Below are 26,382 nucleotides of genomic sequence, written 5' to 3'. Positions count from 1 at the left end.
GCGTAACTGCACTGCCTTCATTGGAGACACAACAGGGAGGGAATTGGCTCAAATTCAATTCCAATGCACTTCAACTGAACAAAATCCCACCATCCTCCTGGGAAGTCAGCTGAAGTATCGAAATTAAAGCAGTAAAATACATGAGTGTGGAGTCCTGAAGGAGTCTAAGGTATCTAGTGCACAAAAAATTATTTTGGTCTCCCTCTGTTCTCCTCTCATTCCAGTCAGATTCTGTAGTGTAAGGGACAATCCATCCAACCAACCACCCGCCTCCAGGGATGCAAATGGCCCAACACACAGCAATATTGATGCAGTTCCCTTACACAGAAGAAGAGGGTAGGAACTGGGGAGGCAGAAAAGAGAGATTTACCACCCAGTACACTGTGTTGGTGGGGATTATTAGTGCAGCAGAAGAGCTAGAAGTTCTACCAGTTCACAGAACTTCCAGTCTTTCGGGGAGGTGCGGAGGGGAGGGGGGCAAGGGTGCTAGGGCCAAAGAGTCTATGCTGAGTTATCTGTTGAGAGGATCCTCAGTCTGAAAGGTGAGTCCATTTCCCTTCTTCCAATGAGAACCTCAGTGCCCAGCCAAGTTACTACACCAAGGCGCTCAGCAGAGAATTTGGGCCTAAGAGTTATGATGTCAGCATTGCATTTGCCCCTCAGTGTGGTGATTTTCTGGAGTGAATTGTATTCTTCAGACTGACTGAGCCTCCTATGACACCTAGACAAGCTTCTAAGAAATGCTATTTGGTACAGGCACCAGTGCAGGCAGGGCACTTCAGCACTTCCCTAGCTTTGGCAAAGTCTCATTGAAGTCAATAAAAATTAAGCGCAGGCTTAAAATAAAGCACATGGTTAAGTGCCTTCCTGAACTGTGGCACAGTCCTCAGATTCATGCTCCTAAATCACAAGCAGCTTCCAATTTAAACCTCTAGCAGAAAATAGCAGTAAATCCCCAAGCTAAAAATGCTTTCAATACTCCCTGGTGTCTTGTTTGTCCTGAAACTCCCACTGCCGCACCCGCCACACACACACACAGTCACCCCCGCTCCCCCACCCCCGTCCTCCAGCTCCTGATACAGCAACTCCCCTTAAGAAGATTCAAGAGGAGGAGAAAGAAAAGAGAAATGGCCCCAGCCAGGTTTAGCTGTCAAAGGCAAGAACTGACTGTTTGAGGGTAAAGAAAAAAAAACCCCTGTATTCTAGCTGACTGTCTTTTCCAAAGAATTCTTAGTCCAAACATACGCTGCTGATATTGGGTTGCACACTACTCAAGTAGACTTCAGTGGGAAGATCCTGCCAAGTTACAGTATGTATTAATTTCATACTTAGCTGGCAAAATGCACTCTAAATACAAAGTAGTAGTGCTCTAATTAAAGCAAGGTATTCTGAGAAAGATTCTTTAAACGTATAGAATCCCGGGAAAGCATGAGAGATGGACACTGCAGTGTGTCCCTTGCATGATGACACTGCTGTGCAGTGAGGGAGCGGGAGCTTCACACCAGTGCATGGGGCTGGCACAAAGCTGCCCACCACTTCAATTCTACTTCAGCCCACAAAATAGGACTTATGTGATAACACAAGCCTGGTGCACACCTCAGCACAGGAGTGAATTTCATGCCGGGTTGGCACCTTTCTAGGACACAGTGCAGGTAAAGACCAGAGAGAGATGTTCCACTTGTGAAGTTTGGATCCAGATCTGGAATTGGAAGGGCTCAGATCCAGGATCTTGGTCCAGTCCCAAACTTTAACTTCCAGGAAAGGCAGCTTGATCTATAACATTTATACATTAAACAACACCCTTTTACGTAGGCTTAGGAACCTACTTTGTCCTTCTTTGCCTAATACTGTGCAGAGTGCTTGTGTGCTGGCTGGCCACCACCACCCTCCCCAGAGATGGCTGTGTTATTGCTGTACGTGGATTGCTCATAAGGGACTGGAGAGCCTTTGAGGTGAAATGTGCTGAGTACAATAGTCATCAAACAGTCGCACGGTTGGGCTACTGGGGCTGATTCCTCACAAGAACTGACACAAGTTCTATGGCTATTTCACTTTCTCAAGCTAGCCCCATTCAACTTTTATTACTTCCTCAGACACATTCCTTAGCCAGCAAAATAACTTGGGATGGAGTGTTATCTCCTGTATCCTTTAGATAGTAACTGAAAAACTCATAGAGATCTGCCTCCCTCACACATTCAATGTAATGTGTTACATCCTCACACATTCAATGTAACTCAGTTATACTGACAAACTATTTTATACTTAGAACATAAGAATGGCCATACTGGGTCAGGACAAAGGTCCATCTAGCCCAGTATCCTGTCTTCCAACAGTGGCCAATGCCAGGTGCCCCAGAGGGAATGAACAGAACAGGTAATCATCAAGTGAGTCATCCCCTGTCACCCATTCCCAGCTTCTGGCAAATAGAAGCTTCTGGCTGATAGGTCCATCAATGGCTATCCTCCATGAACTTATCTACTTCTTTTTTTAACTCTGTTATAGTCTGTGCCTTCACAACATCCTCTGGCAAGGAGTTCCACAGGTTGACTGTTCATTGTGTGAAAAAATATTTCTGTTGTTTGTTTTAAACCTGCTGCCTATTAATTTCATTTGGTGACCCCTAGTTCTTGTGTTATGAAAAGGAGTAAACAACACTTCCTTATTTACTTTCTCCACACCAGTCATGATTTTATAGACCTCTATCATATCCTCCCTTATTTATCATGCCGGTTCCTGAGCCAGTGTCAAACAGCATAGCTCTGTAGACGTCAATTCTTAGGAAGAAAATTATCTATCATAGATATGTATATGGGGCTGTCCATAAATCATGTAACACATTCGGGGGTGAGTGGGTCCTTACTTGTGTGTGTTTGTTTCAGCATCACAAAGAGTTACAAGGGGTGGGTGGGTCTTCAAAAACATCACCAAACAATGTGTTCTGTAATGTATGGACAGCCCTTAGCACTGGAACAACTGAGCAGCTCACAATCATTACTGCATTTCTCCTCATAAAACCCCTGTAAGGTAGGGGTTTTATCCCCACTGCACAGATGGGGAACTGAGTGTCACCCCACCTAATTTTTAGCCATCTACAAAACCTCTGGGATCCACAACCTCTGAGTTAGGTGCGTGGGTTCCTTATACAAAGAATAAGGAGAGAGAGAAACTTGGAATGGGATTCACAATAACTAACTAGGAGGCTCCTCAACTAAGGCATACAATGGGAGAAGGCAAGATGAGGGGTGTATGCTAAGCCCCGCCCCTCCCTCAGAGATGGGTGTGGGGAGGCCCTTCCCTCTGCTTGGGAGTCTCAGTTGCAAACACTCTTGGCATTAGGTGCCTATGATGCTGCTGCGAGCAGCAGTCTTGGAACTTTGAGCCCAGTGTCTGGAGCACTCACCTGGAAGGTGGGAGACCACCAGGTCAAGTCCCCCTTTCACCTGAGTGGGAGAGAGGATCTGAACAGGGATCTGCCACCTCTCAGGCAAGTGTCCTAACCATAGGGATATGGGACACTCTGATGTGGAGCTCGCCTCTTGAAATTGTTCCACTGCGGATAAATAATTTTTAAAAGTCATTGGCGCAGGGGACTGGATCCCAGCGTCTTTCACCTTCTAAGTGAGTGCTGTAACCATCAGGCTACAGGGTCCTTTTCATTCTTGCTCTCTCTGTCTGGCCAATGATTCTTTCATTATTTGTCCACAGTGGAAGAGGTTCAACATGAGAGAGTCCCCCATGAGAATATCCCACAGCCCAGCGGTCAGGGCACTCCCTTGAAAGGTGACAAATCCCAGTTTAAATCCCTTCTCTGCCTGAGGGGGGACTGGAACCAGGGATCTCCCATATCCTAGCTGAGTCCTAGCCACTGGGCTAAAAGTTATAAGGGACTTCCTCCTCTCCCCCTCCTCAGCCATTGTGCATAAGTTCCTACTGGACTGAGTCATGCAGGCGAGTTAGGAAGAGGAATGCCCATCTTCTGTGGTTTGTGCATCACTCTGGAGCTTAGGCATTCACACACCTCGTGTGGAGCTGCAATGCGCACACTCAGAGGCACAAATACAGGCACCTAGAGCACTTTTACTGCAAAAATTTAGGTGCCAAGAGAGTTAGGCACCTACAGGGTTCGGGGGCACCTAAGTGGGGGTTTTATGAATCCCAGTGGGGCCTGATTCTGGGATCCAAGTGCCTAAAGTGGCAGGTAGGTACCTACGTCCCTTTGTGAATTTAGCCTTAAGTGGCTTGCCCAAGAAATCTGTGGTGGAGCAGGGAATTAAACCCAGATCTCCTAAGTCCCAAGCTGGTGTCCAAACCACCAGACCATCCCTTTGCTCATATTTCCTCAAAACATAATCCTATCAAACATTTGTATTGCTGACACGGACCCATTAATAAGACAGAAGTCTTGCAATCATGCATGAATATAAATGCCTGAAGGTTTATGTAAAAATAAGCCAAGAAATTAACTCCTAATACAAACCGTCAACGGCAATGTCATTCCAGAGTGAAGGCAGGCAATCTCAGTTCCTTGGAACAAATCTTGTCGAGCACATGTTTTTTAGGCAAGCTATGGAGGTTTTTTCCCCCACCTGACATAACTGCTTTGATACAAACACCCGGTCACAGTGCCACCACATGACACCTAGGCACTATATCACATCATCACTACAAATCACAGGTAATTACACAACACAGTCAAAAGCCATCAAAGGAAAATGCATATGGGAAGTAAGTGCTCATTAAAGAGGGTTGGGAAAAATAAGCTATGCAAACTAAACACCTTCCCAGTTCCAGTAGCTACCCTACCCTACCCATAGATACATCAGGTACTAGAGAGATGCCCCGTTCTTATATCACGAATAGATATTCTACCTTAGACAGGTACAATTTTTATGAGTGGGAAAAAAAAAACCCCACATCTTCCCAATCAATACTAGTTAAAGCTGTGGCTTAACTCCCAGAAACAACAGGGGCAGGATTTAGTGAAGAGACACCCAATATTACAGTGCATTGCTGGTTTGGAAGCAAACACTCCACCTGTCTAACACCAAGGATGTGATTTTCTCTGCAGCCCATTGCTATATGCCCACATGAAAGGCATTTTCTTGTAGGGGAGCCTGTGGGCAAATGAAACTTTAAAGCATAAATGCTTTAGCTGCTGTTGCTCTGCTTTCCTTCTCCCTCTCAAAGCAGAGACTATTTGCAGCAGGCCTCGTCTTGCTTGCATCTGGCACACATGCATCCATCTGCAGGAGTCTGCACCAGTCAGAAGGTTCGGCTTCCAACTCACTCTGTGATCTGCATTGGGAAGAGTGATCGCAACCCGGATCCTTGCAGGTGGGGCTACAGGAGGGACAGTGTCCCAGTCCAGTAGTGAGGAGAACAACCAGGTACTAGAAAAACCCTTTCCTGGGACATCGGTTCTCCCCTTGGATTTTAATTCAGTGAATTTTTTTTTAAACACATCCTTAATCCAGGCACAAAGATGTGGTAGCTGTTAGCTATTCTTTGATAAGTTTCTTATAAACTACGGTGTAAAAGGCTTGATCTATATTCCAGCTCCCAGAGAAAATTCTCATATATCCCTCATGGTTGTATAAAGGCGAGAGATGGCACTGCAGTGAGGAGAAAACAAACCCTGCTGGACTAAAGGAGCCAGAACCGCAGCTGGGGTAAATTGGCATAGCTCCATTGATTTCAATGGAGCATCTCCAGTTCACACCAGCTGAAGATCTGTCCCACATTTTAAAATTGCTACCAGGTCATGAGATAATGAACACATATGGCTGCAGCTTCTTTCTCCAGTGGGCTCAGCGAGGTAATATCTGCCCTGTGCTACCACTTCACAATGAGGTGTCTCTGTAAATGGAGCCTTTTATGCACAGCAGGCCAAGGTCACCCCTGATGTAACTGAACTCAGTGGAGTTAAAAGGGCTGAGTTTGAGCCAGTCTCTCCCCAAATGCCCTGGAATTACCAGTAGGCGGCCTTGTATTGTTTGTGCAGAGCATTTGGTGAATGGCTCTCCAGTATTAAACATGAAACATCTTGAACTGACACGAAGCAGATCAAAGTGCCAAAACATTTGCTACTTCTACAATTACACTCCCGAGTTCTTTGGTGCTCCTTCTTTCCCCGTCTCCTTTTACAGACCAACTTGGTCTTATTGGAGTTTTGTTTTCTTGTTTTAAGTTCTCCAAATGGAAAGGATCAAAGGGCTCTTTGTTGTTGTAGCAGAAGTGCTTCTCCGAGCTAGGCATTACTTCCACTGATAGCTTCCTGCTCGCAGGCAATTCTCAGGAGCCTCTGTGCCACTGGACTGAGAGAAAGCATTATCAGGTGCAACACCAGCACCCCTCTCCCCCCGCATTAAACTGGGGCACTAAGCCACCTGAGCAGCTTTGTATGGGAAAGGGAGGGCTAGGCAAATTCTTATTTATGCTTCAGAAATGCAGCTGTGCAGACAGGCTTTGTGGGACCCCCAAATCCTGCACCTCTCTTGGCTTCTGCAGCAAGAGAACCCCTGCATGAACAGTTCAGATAATAACAAGGTACAGTGATAGAGGCCCCCATCGTTTGAAGGTTTCTCTGTTTGAAAAAGATTATCTCATTCAGTAAGCCTCACATGTAAAGCTGTGCAAAGCTTTTGTTAGGCAGCCCACCCATCTTAGATTGGAAGCTCTTCAGGATGGTCTCCATTTTGTGTCTTGTTCAACTGAGCACATTGCCGGTGCTTCACAACTAATAACAAACAACAAGCTGCATGAAACTTGCCCACCTGCAGGTTTCTTTTCAACCTAGAAGCACATGCTTGTTGAAAGGTTCAGTGAGACTCACACCCTTCAAGAGAGACTGGGACAATTTACAGTTTCAAGACAAATACTATGATGTGCCCGTTTTGATTAATTATCACCTTCTTGCGGCTTGTTCGCAGCTGAATCGCGAAGTGATATTTGAGAGGGTGCAAACCCATCTGAAAATGAGGAAAACTTTGGTTCACAAATTTTGAACCCAAAACCCTTGAGCAGAGCTGGGTGAAAATTTTCTAAATTTTTTTTTGACGGAAAATTGTGGGGGGTTGACTAAATAAAAAAGTTCAGGGAAAGTGCCTGCTTTCTGTGGAAAAGATGGGCATGTCAAAAAAATGAAAACTGACATTTCTTTGCTTTTTGTCTGAAACCCAAAAGCATTTTAGTTTTTACATTTTTGTTTTTTCAAAGAAATGTTGAAATCTTCTGCAGAAAAGTCCCCATTTTCTGACCGACTGCCACTGAGCTTCTTGTTCTAATGCCATCCCCATGTGACAGGTACAGTATTATAGAATCATAGACTCATAGGGATAGAAGGGACTGCAAGGGTCAGTAAGTTAATGATTGCTTCTAGCTGTTACTCAAAAGGCTTCCTTTGTAACTGTGTATTTTTGATTCCTCATTATTATACATGGTTTCATAACATACTATATATTATACATCGGCTGGGCAGAATTTGATTTGTATTTTTGTGTAATTTTGATGGATAATATTGATGTTTAGTTGTAATTATTTAGTCTATTTTTATCTGTTTACATTTTCAGTTGTGGGAAATTATATGGGATCAACCAATAATTATTTAATGACAGTAGACTTCGAGATTCAAAAAGTTAAAGCTTTATAATTGTTGGAACACAAATTGTCCACATCACATATCAACATATACAAAGTTAATATCTTTAAATCAAACTCTAAAGAGTTCTCAAGCAGCATCCTTCTTACTTTGCTTATCGTAAATTTCAATTATCAACATAAATATTTCTCCTAGGTTTGTGTGTACACAATGAAATCCATGTTTACTGACATTTACAGATAAAAATCCAGTCCTTCCAAGTGTAATTAGACAGCACACATGGCCTACATTTTCAAAGTGACTAGTGATTTTGGGTGCTATTGTAATAATTGGCAACGAATTAAACAGTGTCTCCATTCTTGGGTGCCCAATTTGAGAAGCCTTAAAAAGGTGCTCAGCACTTTCTGACGGCCAGGCCCAAGGTGTCTCAAGTTAAGCACCAAAACCTGAGGCACCCAAAATCACTCATCACTTTTGAAAACATAGGGCTCTCTGTACAGAATCTGCACAGTGACCCATGGTTTTCTGCAAGGGTCCCACTCTTCAGCACACTAGCAGAAGTTTGAGTTGTCTCGTTAGACTAACCTCTAACTTGGTAAGGCAATTCACATCTTTTCATGTATTTGTACCTGCTCCTGTGTTTTCTACTCCATGCATCTGATGAAGTGGGTTCTAGCCCCAAAAGCTTGTGCCAAAATAAATTTGTTAGTCTCTAAGGTGCCACAAGGACTCTTCGTTGTTTTAGCAGAAGTTTAGTGAAGGAACCAAAAGCTACAGGGGTGTCAAAGAGCTCATCCTACCCAAAGCCGAAAATCTCAGTGGGGGAAAGGTAGGCCCAGGCCAGGTTGGAGCCATAGCATCTCTTGGCTGTGACTCTGCCACTGTCTGTGACAGGAAAGGAAGTGGGTGTCTCTTAAAGGGCTCACCCCACAACTTATTCACAGCTTGGAAATTCCCAGCAGTGTGACCAGCAGGATGGGTGAGAGCTGCATGTTAGTGGAGCAGCTCCCAGGCAGATGCAGATTAAGATTTACTGGGGCCCTGGACACAAAGAACATTTGAGTCCTCCACACCCTGGGAGCCCAGAGGTACCAGCACTGAAGGCTCCGGGGAGCCATGCCCCCCCACTTTATAACATAGGCATAGTAGTCTCAGGCAGGTGCGAAGCGGCGGCGGCATGGGCGTAGTTTGGGGGGCAGGGAACATTGCCCCCCCCCCCGCAAACAGCAAGCTTCAGGCCAGAGATAACAGGAGGAGTGATGCCACATGTGGTGGCTGCCTTGGGCACAAAGCCCAGGCAGCAGCAGGGGCAACCTATCACTGGGAGCAGGAGGGACCTGGCAGGGGCAGCCTGGCAGCAGGACCGGGGCAGGCACTGAGTGAGCCCAGGCAGAGTGCAGCAGCTGCTGAGGCTGGGCCAGTAGCATTGGGAGCTGTGCCGGAGGAGTCCTCCCTGCCCGTTTCTTTCCTGCCTGTGACCTAGCCGGGGCAGGGCATCCTCTCCTCACAGAGCGTTCTGCTGGCCCTGGGGAGGGGGCAGGAGGCTGGACTGGAGCCCCTGCCCTGGGTCCCACTGGCAGCGGCATGCCCCGGGGGGCGGGGACTTGGGCTGGCACCTGCTTGTGGGCACCCCAGCTCCCACCCAGGGCAGATGGAGTGTCTGGGACTCCTCACAGCGACCTGGGCTCCCTGGGAAGCTCTTACCACTGCTCGGCTCCTGATTCGGGGGAAGAGTTGGAGCAGGGGGCAGGGCCCCAGTTCCAGTACACCCCCACACACACACACTTCTACCCAGGTTCTGGCGCTCCTGCGGGGGAGGGGGCAAATGGCTGGGGTCCCTGGGCACGGACCCTGTCGACCTGGGCCCCATTGACCCGTGCAGTAATCTACCACTGCTTCCAAGTAGGTCGCTGTGGCTGCTCCTACCACTGGACGCTCAGAGGCTGCTCTTGAAGGGCTTGGCCTCCAGCAGCTTGAGAAATCCAAGCGAAAGGCTGCAGGCAGACCAGACCCAAGACATGCTCTTGCCCTTTACGTGAAGTAATGGGATAGACCTCTCATGAACCTCTCCAGTGCTCTGCATTCTGAATGTATGCCAAGGAATCCTGAAACCATAACCACAAAGATCCTTCTTGATCCAAATGCAATTTCAGCTGCTGCACAGAGCTGTAAATCAGACCATATACATCTGTAACTGTATGCCAAGAGTTACTCAATTTCACGAACACTTTCTCCAACTTACTGGCCTCTGAACTTGCAGCATCCTCAGAGGAAAATACTTGGGAGTCATGGCAGACAGTTCAATAAAGGTGACTGCCAGTGCACTGCAGTAGTTAATGATATATATAGGATGTCTAATTGCCTTACAAAGGCAATGGAAAATAATATAAAGTATAATGCGAAGATGTTATATTGAACAAGAGCACATATTGATTTGGGACCCACTTTTTAAATAGTCATGCACACTTACACACACACCCTCATAGTGCATACAAGCATACCTGTATGTATGTATACTCCTGATTTGTGCATATGCATTGGGGGATATACACACCTATACCAGGAACATTGAAGTACTGTGTCCACTCTTGATCACGACATCTTAAGGAAAGTACAGAAGAAACTGAAGAGGTCCAGAGAAGGAAAAGATGGTTACTTTTTTTTTTTTTAAATACTCTTCTAGCACCTTTCACCTAAGCATCTCAGAGGATCCAAAGATCTCAAATTCTTCACTAATATTTACAAATTAAGCCACCTAGCAGACAGCCCTTGTGAAGTAGGTAAGTATCATTAACCCCATTTTATTGATGGAGAAACTGAGGCACATAACAGTGAAGTGATTTCCCTAGGGTAACACAGCAGTCTGCAGCAAAGTCAGGACCTCCTCCCAGTCCATCAGCTCTATCACAAGGTCATCCTTTCTGACATCATGGCAGGTTACCATTAGCAATATGATAGGATAGAGGTATGTATGTGACAAGAGCAAATCTAGAATTGCTTCACTTGGAAAGGAGTCTTGCAGGTGAACTTGATTGCTGAATTCAGAAGTATGAAGGGGCGGTATTCCAATTGAGTGCTAAGGATTCCTATAATCAATAATAATAAGACCAGTCACTTCCTTCTTTTGCCCTCTTTCATAAATAGAAAATTTATGTAATTAATTAATTCAAAATTCAGAAAGAGTAAATGAAGTGAAATACTTCTGATTTTATACTGAGTGTAGTCAACTGTGGAAATCACTTCTTCAGGAGGCCATCAAATCAAACACCCTAGCTGGGTTTCAAAAGGTCAGGATAATTTCATGACCCTTAACATCTGTATCTATGTTTGCTAACATAATAGATCTAACTGAGTCTCATGCTTCAGGATGTAAATTGATTACCTTCAAGGGTGGGAAAGTAATTTCCACCCAGCCACATAGAACATGACATATTTGGCTAAATATATTGGGGTGGGGGGGGGACTGCGCTTTTGTTGAAGCATCAGGTATTGATTATGACCAGAGGCAGAACATTGGCTTCAGAGGACCAGTGGTCTGGTCTGGCAAATCCCAGGCTACATACTGAATAAACATAGAAACTGGCTTTGTACATTATAAGATTCCATTTACAGTAACACAATCCTATGCAGAAAGGGACAAAATACAGCCTAACATCCTAGTGACATGATTGGCACCTGAGTTTATATCAAGGTAGGGTTTAGCTTCAGCACAGGCAGTCACTGATTGTCTGCAGGGCAGATGCAGATCTCTGTGTTTCAGCTCATAAGGATGAAGAAAGGAAATAATCCCACAACCAAACTGGGAGCCTTTCTTAAAAGGTAATGTCAACAGCTGATCCAGTCTGGAAATGACAAGGTTCTTTCTGTTGAGGTGGAGGTGTATAGCAAATGCAAGGGCTTCATCACCTTTTACAAAAACCTAACACCTTTCTTTACATAACAAAATATAACATAGGAAAAGGCCTAGGACAAATCCTATTTTTAGCAATCTTCTGTACTTCTGCGCTTAAAAGTAGCCTTGCAATTGCCTCACCAACCGAGTTATTTTTTGCAGTGGTTAGATGGTAAATTAAATTCCTCCCTTCTAAATTACTCTCTTGTAAGTGACCCTGACTTCACTTCCAAGAACATTCCAGAGAGCCAAGCAGAAGCAGTCCATGAACGACAGTGAGGTTCACCACAACCCGTGTCTCGTTAGCTGCCTCTTCTAGAAGGTGATAGAGAAGTGCTCTGCTCGGCCCGTTTCCTACAAGTTAACGCGTCACGGTGTTTACCAAGTGTCACCAAATAGTTTCATTTGCATTCGGGGGGGGGGGGGGAAGGGGGAATCAGAAAACCCAGAAGATGCTTAAATGCAAAAGAGAGACAAAAAATGTACTTGGGAGAATGTGGTGATTATCTGGTCAGGAAACCCACTTGCCTGGGTGGGTGAAATTCCCATCTGTGCAGGGACCCAAGGCAAGACTTACGCAACACTCCCATTCCACTTAAACTGTGTCTTGCACTGCTCATTGCCCAGGGGTGAATGTCTCCATCCTGAAAGCGATTGATTGACTTTGTAGTAAATAATTTAATCTCAATATTTGATCTGAAAGAACAGGAATATCCTTTTTCAATGTGGGAAAAACAGTCTTCCTTAGTGGCTAAAATATTCTCCCAACCCTGCCGCAATGCTCTCCTGGATGCAGAGATACTTTTTGCATTAAACAGGAACCATGCACCAACAGAAGGAAGAGGCATTCAGAATAAGCTTTTCAGAATCACAGCCATGGTAAGGGTACAACACACTCAGCTGCTGCCTAAGAAAAACATAAGGGCCAGGACATTAGCAGTTTTACAGTGAAAGTTGCTCCCTGAGCATATGAAGATAGTCAATTAATAACTCAAATGTTTTGAGATCAAATATTTTCTCTTAAAAGGGTTTTCAGCCAGCTTCCAATTGCAGATCAATAAAAGAGGCAGAGGTAAAGGGCTCTTGAGCTTCCAAGCTAAGCTTTACAAACAGTTCCCCACCTCTCCCTGGGCTGTGCTCCCCAACTCAGACCTGTGCTACAGTTTTGCAGGAGTTCTCTCTCTCTCTCTCTCTCTCCCTCTCTTCCCCTTCTTCCTACCTTTTATTATTCCTGTTAGGTTTTATTTCCAGTTTACTACTTTTTCTGCTTTATTAAAGATCTCCTAAAACTCATACTATGTGCTAGATCCAACTCCCAGCAAAGTTATCTGGAGTCTTTCTAATGACTTCCAAAGGATCTGGATTGGGCCCCAAGTAACTTGCATAGTTTCCTCTGCTTGGTGACCAGTTGTACCGCTCTTGTTTTGGGAAGCGGACTCTGTAACCAGAGTGTATGAAAATGTTTCCTTCTTATATAATCTGATGTACGTCACTTCTCATTCCAATGCCAATATTTTAAAAGAAAAAAAAACAGACTAAATGGCTGTCAATAGGAATACTTAGCTCTAGCTTAGAGCGAAAACTCAATTAAAAAAAAGAGAACAGCATTTGGGTACCAGTACTCTAGTACTTAGAGCCTGTCACTGTAGTAACTATTGAAACACCTAGGATAGGCAGAGACTTTGATATGCACTTAAAATGTGATTCAGACTATCTTTAGACCATTGAGCTGCCCTGTAGGTTGCCCTGTGCGCTGTGATATTGCAAATTCAGTTCCACATGAAGGGTTCTCACTGAAATCAAAGAAAGCCCCATTCACAGAACCCAGAGCTGAGATCCAGACTGCAGATAAGCAACCCAAAATATGGAACCAGGAGGAAAAGTTTGCCCATAGTTTGGCTGAAGTAAAAAAATTCCTGCCCTCAGTCAGCCCAAGAGTATCTGTATTAACCTGGAGTGCTTTGAAGGCAATATAAACTGAATATAATGTAAAGCAGCTTTGCTCAGATCTTAAATATTTACATTATTGTTATACACGTCAGACTGACAGTGTCTAACATTGAAAACATTCTACCTGGCAAAGAAGCCAAATCCGAATCCAACTGCATCAACTAAAGGGGTGTTTACATATGCTTAATAACTTCCATTTATGAAATCTGTGACCAAAACCAGACAGAAAGAACACTAAAAATGTGTGCACAATACATGTCCTCTGAATATTACAGACTAAATGCTCCATAGATCAGTGAACGCGAGTGAGACTACATATGTAAATCCAGCATGCATGGGCCTATGCTACTCTTTTCACAACCCATGCCATGATTATTATAGATTGTCAGCTAAACTGGGCCATCAGAGGCTTGGCACCAATTGCTTTAAATGAGAGTCACAGATATTCATCCCAGGGCAGAGTCTGGCCCCCAATGGAATTAAAGCACCTTTTAGCTGCATATGCCAATATGTCCGTTTATTACATAGAATAGCAAAATTTCACTATCTCCTCTGACTTGCACCATCATCATGTGTACCTGAGTGCCTCTATGATACCTCCCCCTAGAAATCCCTTGATCATCTCAGATTCAAACTTCCTCATCTTTCCTCCCAAGCTCTGCCTCACCCATTTCTACCAGCATCATTGCCACTGCTCTCCCTATCTCCAAGACCTGCAATCTCCTCTCTCTCCACATCTGGGCTCCTTCCATGTCCTACTGCTTCTTCCTCTACATCCTTGCAAAAAATCCAACCTTTCTCCCACATCCTGGCCACTAAAACCCTTGTCCACATATTGGTCTCTCCTTGTCTTTCCCCCACTCTCCTTCTCCCCCCGTAAAAAAACATATACAAAATGCTGCTGTTCGAATCATCTTCCTCCGGACAGTCTGCCAATGTGACTCCTCTCTTGGAATCCTTCCACCTGCTTCATCTCAGCTTCTGCGTCAGAGTGCTCAAAGATTTCCCCTCTGTGACTCAGCACAGCCTTGCCTCTGTCTAGATCTCTGCTCTCATTTCCTTACAAGCATCCCTCTTACATGCTCTGTTTGTACCTTCACTTCTCACCTTCATGCCTCTTTCCACACTGCCCCTTACACTCAGAAGTCCTCCACTTCCTTGTGCCTCAAACAACCTCCTTCTCTTCATCCAAATTCCTCCTGGAAACACGTTCTTCTGCAAAACTTTTCACAGTCACTCAGAGCTGATAACCCGGATAGTTACTAAAAATAACTGCATCACAAAGAGACAGCTCTTAACCCATGCTTTGTCTATACCTATTATCTGTGCCTTAATTAGAATGGGAGCTCATTGGTGCTTGTCTTCCTCTGTGTTTGTACAGCAGCAGACACACTGTTGCCATTCAATAAATAGTAACATCAAGAAGAAGAAATGAATGATTTTGTCAGATCTGAACCAGATGGCAAGCTCCTGGAGGCAGGGACTGGATCTTCTTCCATATTTATTCAGCACCAAACACACTGTGCATGCTCAATAATAGTATTAATAATGCACAGGCAAAAATAATTTGCCCAGTGCCTACACAGCTTTGAAAAAGCATCCCTTCCTGTACTTTAAACACAGTTATTTTGTGCCTGAATCTATAGGGAGCCCATTTTCAAAAGAGCTCAGCACCTGACAGTTCCCAATGTGACACTTAGGGCCAGGTTTGTAAAAGAGCTCAGCTCTCAATGTGTCAGGTACTTTGGAAAATATGTCTTCTTCTGACTGTGACTGAACCGGAGCTGAGCTCTTTGGAAAACCTGGCTTGGTACGTCCTGCATCAGAGCTGTTCTGACAAAAAGATGGTTGAAAACACAGACCCATGACAAGAACCGCTGCTACTTGCAAATGTTAATACTCTAAAGATCCAGTTTATTTATATAAACTCCTACCATTTTGGAGGAGTCGCTGCAATGTACTACGTCACCTCACCGTTGTGATGAATCAGCCTCCATATAACAAAGGGTAGTTTCACTGGGCCTTAACAGTAGGGCAATAAGCAACTGCTCTGGTAGCGTACCATGGTGTAATGCTATTCATAGTAAGAATTCTTGGAAAACCCATTCAACACTCAGCACTCTATATGTACCTTGAGGTAGCATGTGATCAATGAAAGAAACATTCCAATTTAATTCTGATTGTTCTGGATGCACAAAATGCTCCAGTAGAACGTGGGTGGGGTGGGAGGTGTGTAATGTTTAGAAAGCATTCAGAAGACAGGCTGATTGGAGAGAAGGCAGAGCACTTGTTAACTGCCCAAGCATTCAGCTCAGACTGAGTCTGCTCAGGCTTCTGGAAGTTGGATATTAGGAAAAACTTTTTCACTAGGAGGGTGGTGAAACACTGGAATGCGTTGCCTAGGGAGGTGGTGGAATCTCCTTCCTTAGAAGTTTTTAAGGTCAGGCTTGACAAAGCCCTGGCTGGGATGATTTAATTGGGGATGGGCCCTGCTTTTGAGCAGGGGGTTGGACTAGATGACCTACTGAGGTCCCTTCCAACCCTGATATTCTAAGATTCTATGATTCTATAAGTAATTTGTTCACAGTGGCGTTTGCTCAGGGGCTGCAAAACAGGCATTGTCAGAGTCAAGCTCACACTAACCTTCTATCATATGTCTCACTTGTGTAGTCACTACATGCCAGTAACTTGATACTTTAGTCCTGGTCTACACACAGTTTACGTACCAGTATAACGACATTAGTTAGGGGGATGATTTTTTTTTTACTGAAATAGTTATACCAGTACAATGCCAAATGTGGACACAGTTATATCAGTATAAAAGGTTTCTCACACCGGTATAGCTTATTCCCCTTCCTGTATGGGAATACACTAAACCGATGTTTGCACTATTATCCTGGTATAGCGGTGTCCATACTAGGGTGGGAGCCATAGCACTTTAACTTGACCAGTATAATTAAAATTGTACAACTTTTGTGTTTAGACAGCCTTAGAAGAGGGGGCTGTTCCTTTGTTTTTAATCTTTTTTAATCAATGCTGTTTTACGCACTATTTTACATGTTAAATATACAGGAAAAGATGATGACAAATACTACAAGCAGAAATTGCATGTCCAAGTAAACTGAGTGTATGTAACAACATACACACTGTATAACAGCAACATCAACACACACACCCTTTGAAAACACATAGGACATGATTGAAGCACTGAAAAGATTAGAGATTGAGGCAGCTAGACCCAGATCCAGATTCTTCAGAGATCAGAGGCGTGTGGATTCAGGGACGCTGTTCAGTCTATACTAGATGGGGTAAGCTATGAAGTTCATAGTATTGCCAATTCTCATGAGTTTATCACAAGTTTCTGGAATCAAGTGGTTGCATGAGAATTTCGCTTTTATTTTGAACCCCCCCCCCCAAAAAAAAAAAAAGAGAGAGAGCACATTTCTTGCCTGCATGGCTGCAGAGGAAAGTCTGAAAACGTGACCCAAATAAGAAGAGAAAGAAAAAACCCAAATATTTGTTGTTCAAAACTCAACATTTTAAAGCCAATCTCATGGTTTTGGGAAGTCAGATTCATGATCTCTGAACACTTGGGGTTAGCAATACCGCAGTTGAGTTCCAGATCCAAAGTTCCTCAGAGTTCAAGGGCATTTGGGGTGCCTACATAGACTATTAAAATGGGAAAGGAAGAGAAGTGTAAAGACAAAGTGTAGAAAGGAAAGGAGGAGGGAGCGGGGCCAGGAGCAGCTCACTTAACAAAGAACAAATCTCACTGAATATGAAGAATCACACTGCAGTTCATAAAGCGCCCTGACTGAAACTCACAAAAGCCAGGTAATTCAAAACCCTGACAAGCCTTGCCTCTGAGGGAAGTGCCGTCAGGACAGTCCATGACAAAAGAGAACTTTGAAAAAATGTGTGAGATTAAAGCTCAGATTGCATCGAACATTCCTTGGTTCTGGTTTTGTTGTAAACTCAGTGCTAAACCCAGGAATTGCTAGGGTTTATGGGGCTTTTGAATGAGCCTGGGTCCAGGACTGAGTGAGCCTGATAAGACTGACTGTTTAATGTCAAAACCTTGTGAAATTCGCAGTTCTGACCCAAAGCCAAGTGAAATCTGATAGTTTTCACTGGGCATCGCTTTGAAGTTTGGGGTCAGTTTTAATCTCAAACTCAGGGGGGCAAATCTGATGCACATTGAACTGGGGGGAAAATGTTTGAGCAACAAACCCCTGCAAAGCAGAAAGGGCGGAGTTCAATACAGCTCAAGGTCTACGGGCAGAATTCTCCACTGCCACGTGCACACCTCCACTGCCACACAGCTCTCTGTGGCACCCTCTGCATTTGGTCCATGCTCAGAACTCACACTGACCAGCAACAGAGAATCCCCATGCAGAGAAGAGTGCAGACATGCAGAGGGGAATCATGCACCATGTATGCTGCACCATGCATGCTGCATAGGCACATTCATGTGAGTTAAGGGCACAGTTCCAACCTTACCTTGGAATCTTTCTTCATCTCTATTTAAATCAGACCCTTAATATTACCTTAAAATAATATTAAAATGTTTCTGTTTAATCCGTGGTTTATGGGTGGGTTTTCCCAAGGCTCCCAAAGAAGTCAGTAGTAAGACTCCCACTGGTGCAGCTAGGCTAGTGCTGACTGCTTTTAAGAACTCCACCCTGTATTTCCCACCAGATAGTCCTGGCCCTTAAAACATTCCTTTTGTCCTCCAGGGGTTTTCCCACCCTGCATGGAGCATTCCATTGAAGTTCTTGTAAAAGAAGACACCCCTTTTCCTGTAAACCAGGACTGCATACATGTACAATAACCAACACCTTCGCTCTTTGATGCTGTTGGATTTACTTTTTCCCCAACCGTCCTGTTTTAACACACACACACATATACCCACACACGCTTCAAGAAACCCCCCATTACATTTGCTGTAATGTAAACAACCCCAAATTATTACTTTCCCCTAAAGACCACTGCTGGCAGGATTCAGTGATAAAGCTCTGCCAAAACAGTCTTTGGCATTGAGCAACAGTTTGCAAAAATACAGAGATCCTTACCATATGGTATTAGCAACAAGCTGGTAACATTAAATTGGTTTGGAAAGCCACAAGGAAATGGTAAGTTTCTTAGGCCAGGTCTACATTACAAACTTCTTTTGCCGGCCATAGCTGTGTCAGTCAGGGCTATGATGGGGTGTGATCTCTGACCAACTATGCAGGCAAAGTCCCTAATGCAGACACAGTTAGATCAGCAAACTAGATTTTTTTCTAGTACTGCTTATTTTGCTCAGGGGGCTGGAATAAGCTATACTAGCAAAACTGCATCCACATCAGGAACACTTTGGCAGTATAATATACCAGTAAAGCAGGGATCGGCAGCCTTTGGCACACGGCCCACCAGGGTAAGCCACCGCTCCGGGCCAATGGGGGCTGCGGGAAGCGGCGGCTAGCACATCCCTCGGCCTGCGCCGCTTCCCACAGCCCCCATTGGCCTGGAGCGGCGAACCGCGGCCAGTGGGAGCTGCGATCGGCCGAACCTGCGGACACGGCAGGTAAACAAACCAGCCCAGCCCACCAGGGGGCTTCCCCTGGGGGGCCGTGGGCCAAAGGTTGCTGATCCCTGCAGTAAAGCTATACTGGCAAAGCCTTCCTAGTATAGGCCTGAATGTAGCGTAAAACTTTGCTTCATCTGTTTTTATTGTAGAGTGAGTTTAAGTTCAGACCATTCAAGTGGCTGCATTTTATTCCCTTTAATAGGAACAGGGGTAGGAGGTGGAAATTGTCCATAAAAGATACAGAAAGGGGGAATAAAAGAAAACCCTTACAATTCCAAACTTATCTCAAGAAATATTGAAAATATTAAGGTGATTTCCTGGGGAGTTTGAATTTCAAGTCCTTGTGGTTTTTAAAAGAAAACTCAGAGAGCTACGGTAAAAGTTAGAGTGCTAGTTTGGCGCACACCAGCGTATTGTACAATACGGACATGTTGCACCTTATTATATTTTGTGTTCTTAGTAAATAGCTGAGTTAATGTAATGGGGCTGAGATTTTGTTAGGACATGACCTTACATTTTCTTTTTGCCCGCAATGTCATACAATCCCAATCCCCACTTGCTGAAAGGAGCCAAACCCTGAGGAATCTACTTACTCCTTACTCAGGCAGAACTCCCACTGGGCCAAATTCTGAGGCCCTTAGCAGCTTTTATCAATGGGTGTTTTGTATCAATGGGTGTAGCTGCCACTGGAGCACGAGTCCCCGATGGGAGAGGTCCCACCCCAGAGACTCTTACAGATTTGGGACGGGGCAGCACAGTGGTTTTCATTTGATAGCTCTCTGGAAGATGTAAAATGGGTGGAAGGGCTACCCATCACCCCTGAAGAACACATGACGGGGCCTCTGTCCCAGAGAGGAAGTGGGAAGAGGAAGTCAGACCACCATCTTCCAGAAGACACCTCAGATTGGGATGGGATGGGGGAAGGGCAGCTAGGGCACCAGCTGGGGGTAGGTACCTGTGGGATGGGAGCAGGAACTGGATGCCTTACAGTGGTGCAGATAGAATCAGCCCAGGTCCACAAACTGCGCATGGACCCAAGCTGTTGTTCACAGGAGACTAGAACATGAACCCACCTTGTCTGCAAGTTCCAGGAGATGCACTGCCCAACTCATGAATTCTGTTCCCAGAGTGACATTCATATATGGCTAACCAAACACTTGTATGCTGCATAACCATGGACCGCTGCATGACCCTCCTTATTGGGGAGCAAAGGGGAAACGTCACAGTGTCCCCAAATTCTATATAGCACCTAATTCTGCAACAGAAGGAACACTGTGTAGCAAGCTTGTGGAGCCTGGCATGATGAGCCTCGTCTACAGTGCTTGTTTTGAAATGAAAATTCAAGTTCTCAGAACCGACACACCTCCAGTATGCTTAGCAGTGTACAAACCAACAGCCATTGGCTTGCATGACTGTCTGCCGTTCCCTGCTGTAAAGATTTTGTAGTCCTTATTGCACACAGAATATTACTTAGCTCTTAACTTCAAAGTCCTTTACCAACATTGTCTCATAACTCTCCTACGTTATATGTATTATTATCCCCATTTCTGAGATAGAGCAGCTGAAGCAGAAAGGAAAGCGACTTGTTTGAGGCCCCAGTGGGAGTCACTGGAGGTGTAATTTCCAGCTCAGGGAGACATACCTGTGCTAGCTCTGATCGAGCCCATGGGCGGTGAGAGTGGGTACCTGCCCCCAGGATGGTCCTGTCTGAAAAAGTAGGCAAGTATTTGGGGCTGCCAGTCCATCCCGCTACTCACACTGCTAGGACTACACAGGTAGTCAGTCAAAGTCAATCAAAGCTAACATGGGAAAATTACACCTTCTGCTCCAGTGTGGATACACCCACTGTCAGAATCAGGGTTAGAATTCAGGAGATCCTGCACAAAGACTACCAAGCAGGCCTCACCTCTCTCACACCAAAAATTCAACTTTCGCAAAAACATTGAGCCCTTACGCGTCCGGTTAGCCACGAGGCATGGAATTAAGCAACATCTAAAATAATTGCGCCAGATTGCCAACTGATGTAAATCAGAGTCTCTCTGATGCTATTGTGTCATTACAATTAGCAGCCAGTCTGAAAGAGAAAGTGTGCGTGTACATACACCAGTGTGCACACAGCAGTGAGAGAGAACAAATAATGGATAGCATCCATTGGTGATCAGCCTGTCTGGAACACATAGGAAACCAGATTTATTTAATATGGAAATCCCAAAGCTAGGAGAGATTACTAAAATTAGCTGATTAGAGAACTGGAATTGAAACTTTCTCAGCTTTCATTTGTATGGGCCAGAGTGTTAAATCTTTCACATAAAGCACTCTTCTCCCAAGTGTGGGTCAGAAGGCTGAGTTAAATGAGCATTAACAAAAAAAAAAAAACAAAAAAACCCCCCCAGAATACAAAATTTAAACAAAACTAACAATTCCCTTACACCTAAATTGCTGTTTTCAGTCTCTTTCCTGGTGATGTCATAATCTCACTTAGTTCATCAGCGGGCCACAGGCACCGCTAGTAAAAACAGGGAAATTAAGACATGGTGTTTCTAAGGTAAAATAAACAAATAACTAAAGCAGAAAACAAATATTTGAAACCAACCACCAAATAAAAACCAAATTATGCCTTCTTTACACAACATCAAGCAGCAACTTGAGAGCATGCACAATTCAATTTGCTTTTCGGCTGCACAGGTCACTTTGTAACAGAAAAACAGTCATTCCCTATCCAGCACTTGCCTAGTCTCCAGTTTTCATTGGACTTGGGAGGTAGTGGGTCAGCATGCGGAACTTGAGGACGAGAGCCAGCAGCTTCCAAGTTCTAATCCTAGATCCACCACTAATTCCCTCTCTAACCTTGGACAAATAACTTAAACTCTCTCTACCTCAGTTTCCCCATCTAGGAAAACTCAGAAGCGGCCTGCAGTAACAACAGAGTTAGAATCCTGCCTCTGACACTTTTCATACCTTTGGCCAATGTTAGCTGTGAAGCCACAAAGAATAACTAACAAGAAAGGAAAAACAACGAGGAGTCCTTGTGGCACCTTAGAGACTAACAGGTTTATTTGGGCATAAGCTTTCGTGTTCTAAAAGTGGGGTTTAGCCCAGGAAAGCTTATGCCCAAATAAACCTGTTAGTCTCTAAGGTGCCACAAGGACTCCTCATTGTTTTTGCTGATACAGACTAACACAGCTGCCACTCTGAAACAAGAAAGGGAGAGCACTGCTGCAAACACCAGATTCTGAGCTGCTGAAAAAGCGCCATTGGAAGCCTTGACTCAGAAGAACTGGCACGGATGTAAATGGGTCGATGAAAAAGAAAAATGAAGGCTGCTCTTTTGAACCCTGAGGATTAATCTGTTTGCCTTCAACATAACTAGCTCCAAGGTAGGGAACGAGCCCAGTTTCTGAAATGGTCACTTTCGTCAGACGTTCCAGCTGCGAATAACAACAACCTGCTCCGATTTGTAATACCCTTTGTAGGTGATTATGGGAAACAAAAAAGAACTAAATTCAAAGCAGGTTTTCAACTGGGGAGAATCCAAAAATGCTGACTGAGGAGGAGAACAAAGCCAGATGGCATCTGTTGGTATTGTTACGGATTATGCAGTGTAAGGCAATAGGAAACGAGCAGAGAAAAAGAACCAGTTTTGCCTCAAATTTCCACTATTGCCAGATGGACATGCTGGGGCAACTGCAAAATGATCATCGTGTGTTTCGTATTTCCTCTCAGAATGTACTTCGAGATTTGCATTAGCCCAGGCATGAATTTTTATCTAACGTTTTCCTTGGGGTTTACTAGCTGTTTAGAGCATTCAGCCTAAAAAGCACTCCCTCAAACTCTTGCCACAAAAAGAGCTGAAACTATGATACTAATTAAAACCACACTCTTTGGTATCAAGAAGACATGCTGTTATTTTCATTTGTGCTCTTGAGAAGCTGTTAATATGGGCAACGCGTCTGGAACATTTTCCTTCCAAACAGAACGTTCAATGCCCCCTCCTGCTCAAGGCGGCATGTTTTATGAACTTGTCAGCAATCTGGGTCTTTACCGGCGTGGGGCAGGAAGGCTCAGATACGATATTTACAATAAAAGATTTATTTTAAAATGAGGTGTTTGCCAGCTTAACATCATGAAAAGCACATTGAGAGAAACTGAAACATCACATTGCATGACGAGAACAAGCTAAACAAGTGTCCTGACTCACACCCAATGAGCCAAATTGAGAGACTCGTCCTGAAAAAGACTTAGGCCTAAATTTTCAAAAGTGGCATCTGATAAGCCTGTTTCTGGATATCTGGCTTAAGCCCCCTAAGGCTCATTGGTTGCTGCCTGCACCATTTGTGGTCATATGCACCAGTGTAAACACCACTGAAGCAGAATGGTGGCATTTTACAGTCACTTTACATGTATCTACCTTAGATTCTTACACAGCCCTCACAGCTGTGGTATCTCAGCACCTCACAGCCATTAACATATTTATCCCCACAACACTCCCCGTGAGCAGGGCAGTGTTGTTAGCCTCACCATGCAGAGGGGAAACGGAGGCACAGAGAGGTTTAGGGCTAGTTTTTTAAAGGTATTTAGGCACCTAAAGCAGGGCTAGCTCTACAGTTTTTGCAGCCCCAAGCAGTGAAAAAAACTACCGCTGTGGACGGCAAAAGGGAGAGACTGCCACCAATTTGCCACCACGGCCAGTGGAACAGACAAGCTGCCACCGAATTGCCGTGGCTGCGGAAACACTGCCGCCCCTTTCCAACTGCCACCCCAAGCACCTGCGTGGAATGCTGGTGCCTGGAGCCGGCCCTGGCCTACAGATACAAATAGGTGCCTAGTAGGTTCTTCAAAAGCACGTAGGTGCCTATCTCCCATTGGCCCTGGGAGTTAGGCACTTAGGAGCTTTTGAAGATCCCACGATCTTTTTCACCTATCTTTAGGCGATTAAATACCTTAAAAACTATGGCCCCATGTTACTTCTCCAAAGTCACACAAGACATCTGTGACAGAGCAGAGAACCAAATGTGCTTCTGTTAAATTCCGGGCCAGGGCCTTAACCAGTGAATGATCCTTCCTCTCATGATGAAGGGTGATGGTGAATCCAGCATCTAGGTCCGATTTTCCAGGGTGCTGAGAATTTGCAAATCCCATTGATTTAAAATGGAATCCCAGTGCTCAGCACTTCAGAGAATCAGGTCGTCAGCATCTTAGGTTGGGCACCCAAAATTAATGGGTGCTTTTGAAAATTATGTCTACACTACCCCCCGGATCGACGCTCTGGGGATTGATGCATTGGGGTCGATTTAGCAGGTCTAATGAAGACCTGTCAAATTGACCACAGATCGCTCTCCAGTTGACACCGGTACTCTACCCAGAACGAGAAGAGTAAGGTTAGTCAATAAGAGAATGTCTGCTGTCGACCCAGCATAGTGAGGACCCCGCAGTAAGTCAACCTAAGCTACATCGACTCCAGCTACGTTATTCACATAGCCGGAGTTGCGTAGCTTAGGTCAACTTACTGAGGTAGTGTAGATATCAGTATTTAAGGTAGCCTTTACTTGCATAAGTAAAGGTACAGGAGAGCACCCTATGAAAAGACTTTCCCATCCCCTCAAGCATCACTCCTGGGACCACCGTAGTACATAACATCTCACCAGAGTGGCTATGACACCTGGTTTCTATTTGGGAATGTGGCTTTCAGTGCCTTTGTTGACTCAAAGCAAAAAACTCAGCTTCCCTTTTTCACTGCCACAGGGATAGCCAGTGTTTTAATTCATGTGGTACAGAGGGTGAGTGCTTTTTATGTGCATTTGGTGGTATTTAACTTTGACAGCCTCCTGCCCAATTATTTAACTTTGGATTCACCAGCAATACAAAGAACCCATGTAAGTTACAAAAACAAGTTAATGCATTAAAAAAAATATGACTTCAGCAAAGAAGTTAAGCTACACAGGCAAATATGTGTAATTTGTTACATGCTTCTATTGTGCTGGGATCCAAAGTAATAAAATATTCCTGTAATGCTAGAACCGTGGGGCCCAGCCCTAATAAGATGTTCAGATTCCAATATTAGTTTTGCTACAGTATATTCTGACTCTTGTTATTAAAACAGGCATTACACTGCTAACCTCCCTAACATGTTCCTAACAATTTTATTTATTTTTTTTTACCACCAAGGTAAAAGAGATTTATATCATGTAATGCGAGTGCTCGATTGTTTTTGAGATGCATACATCTTTTGTCAATCTATGCAACTGTAAAATGGAAACCTGTGCATACCCAAGGCATCAGTAATAAAATCCCGGTGGTTGGCTGCTTTATTTTATTGTGGGGGAAGGGTTGGTAAAGGGATGGACTGCTTTAAAAATTCCACATTTCTCAAGTCCTGCTTTTCATTTGGGGTTGACAGGCAAAGTTCGGAACACATCATTACGACTTCGCAGTCACTGCTAAAGGTAATGCTCATGTTACAAATGAATTAATAGGAAACACTTACCTTCCCCACTAGCTTGCCTTTCCTGTTCATGCAAAGGTAAAAGTCTGTCTCTTTCCCTTTGATCCGGACTTGACTGCCAAATGTGTCTGTTTCCACTAGAAGCTGGGCTTGTAAAAGGAAGAAGAAAAAAAGGCATTTACCAGCGCAGTCAGATCAAGTCATGGCATGAATGAGGTAAGTCAAGAAGTTCTCCTGTGTCCACCTGGATCACTGAATGTAGACACAGTCCATATGGAAAAAAACCCCACACAACCGACCAACCCACACACCTTACCTCAGGCTGAATTCTGCTCTTGGTTACACAGGTATAAATCTAAAATAATGCTACTAACTTTATCTGATTACCCCAGATTTACATCAGTGTAACTGAGAATGTATACACACATGCACACTTTTACTGCCCAGATTAACAAAGCTATATTAATATTTTTGTGTGGGGAGGGGAGTCCCCCTGTAAAACGTCTTGTGAATTACGTTCTCAGGAATGGTGCCATTAACAGCAAAGTGAAAACTAAATTCTTTACCACAGGCCAATGTTTGGTGTGCCAGCCCTAACCGAAACAGACAAAAGTGCGCTTGATTCTCATGGCCCCTTCAGGCTGTGGCAATTTCACTGAAACCAACAACAGGGAGCAAATTAGTACCATTGCTTTGGTGCCTTTTTTGATGGGGACGCCGGCTATTTAAAAGTCCTGTATGTGTCCCCTGGCATACTCAGGAGCCCACCAACTACCATTGTGACAATCCCGTGGGGCAGAGCCTAGAACCCTGCCCATGGCTGGGCATTTAATGCCTTACACAACGTAACCTGGTCACCATGTTGGAGTGCAGAGTTTCCCTGGCCCTGCCTCCATGGTGGAGGATGGTTTTCTTCTCTAAGTTAATATGCC

At 44.5% G+C, this 26,382-nt stretch overlaps 1 protein-coding gene across 1 annotated transcript in view; it reads right to left on the bottom strand.

Moving 5' to 3' along the window:
- The window catches only part of FGF18 (fibroblast growth factor 18), a 111,416-nt gene that overhangs the window by 7,756 nt on the left and 77,278 nt on the right, over positions 1–26,382 (bottom strand). The window contains exon 4 of the mRNA XM_073358177.1: positions 25,493–25,599. Coding sequence (XP_073214278.1) covers positions 25,493–25,599 — 107 coding nt within the window. The remainder of the gene's footprint in view (positions 1–25,492; positions 25,600–26,382) is intronic.

The sequence above is a fragment of the Lepidochelys kempii genome, chromosome 8 (assembly GCF_965140265.1).
Source record: "Lepidochelys kempii isolate rLepKem1 chromosome 8, rLepKem1.hap2, whole genome shotgun sequence".
Taxonomy (NCBI): Eukaryota; Metazoa; Chordata; order Testudines; family Cheloniidae; genus Lepidochelys; species Lepidochelys kempii.
This window is presented reverse-complemented; position numbering and strand designations above follow the sequence as displayed.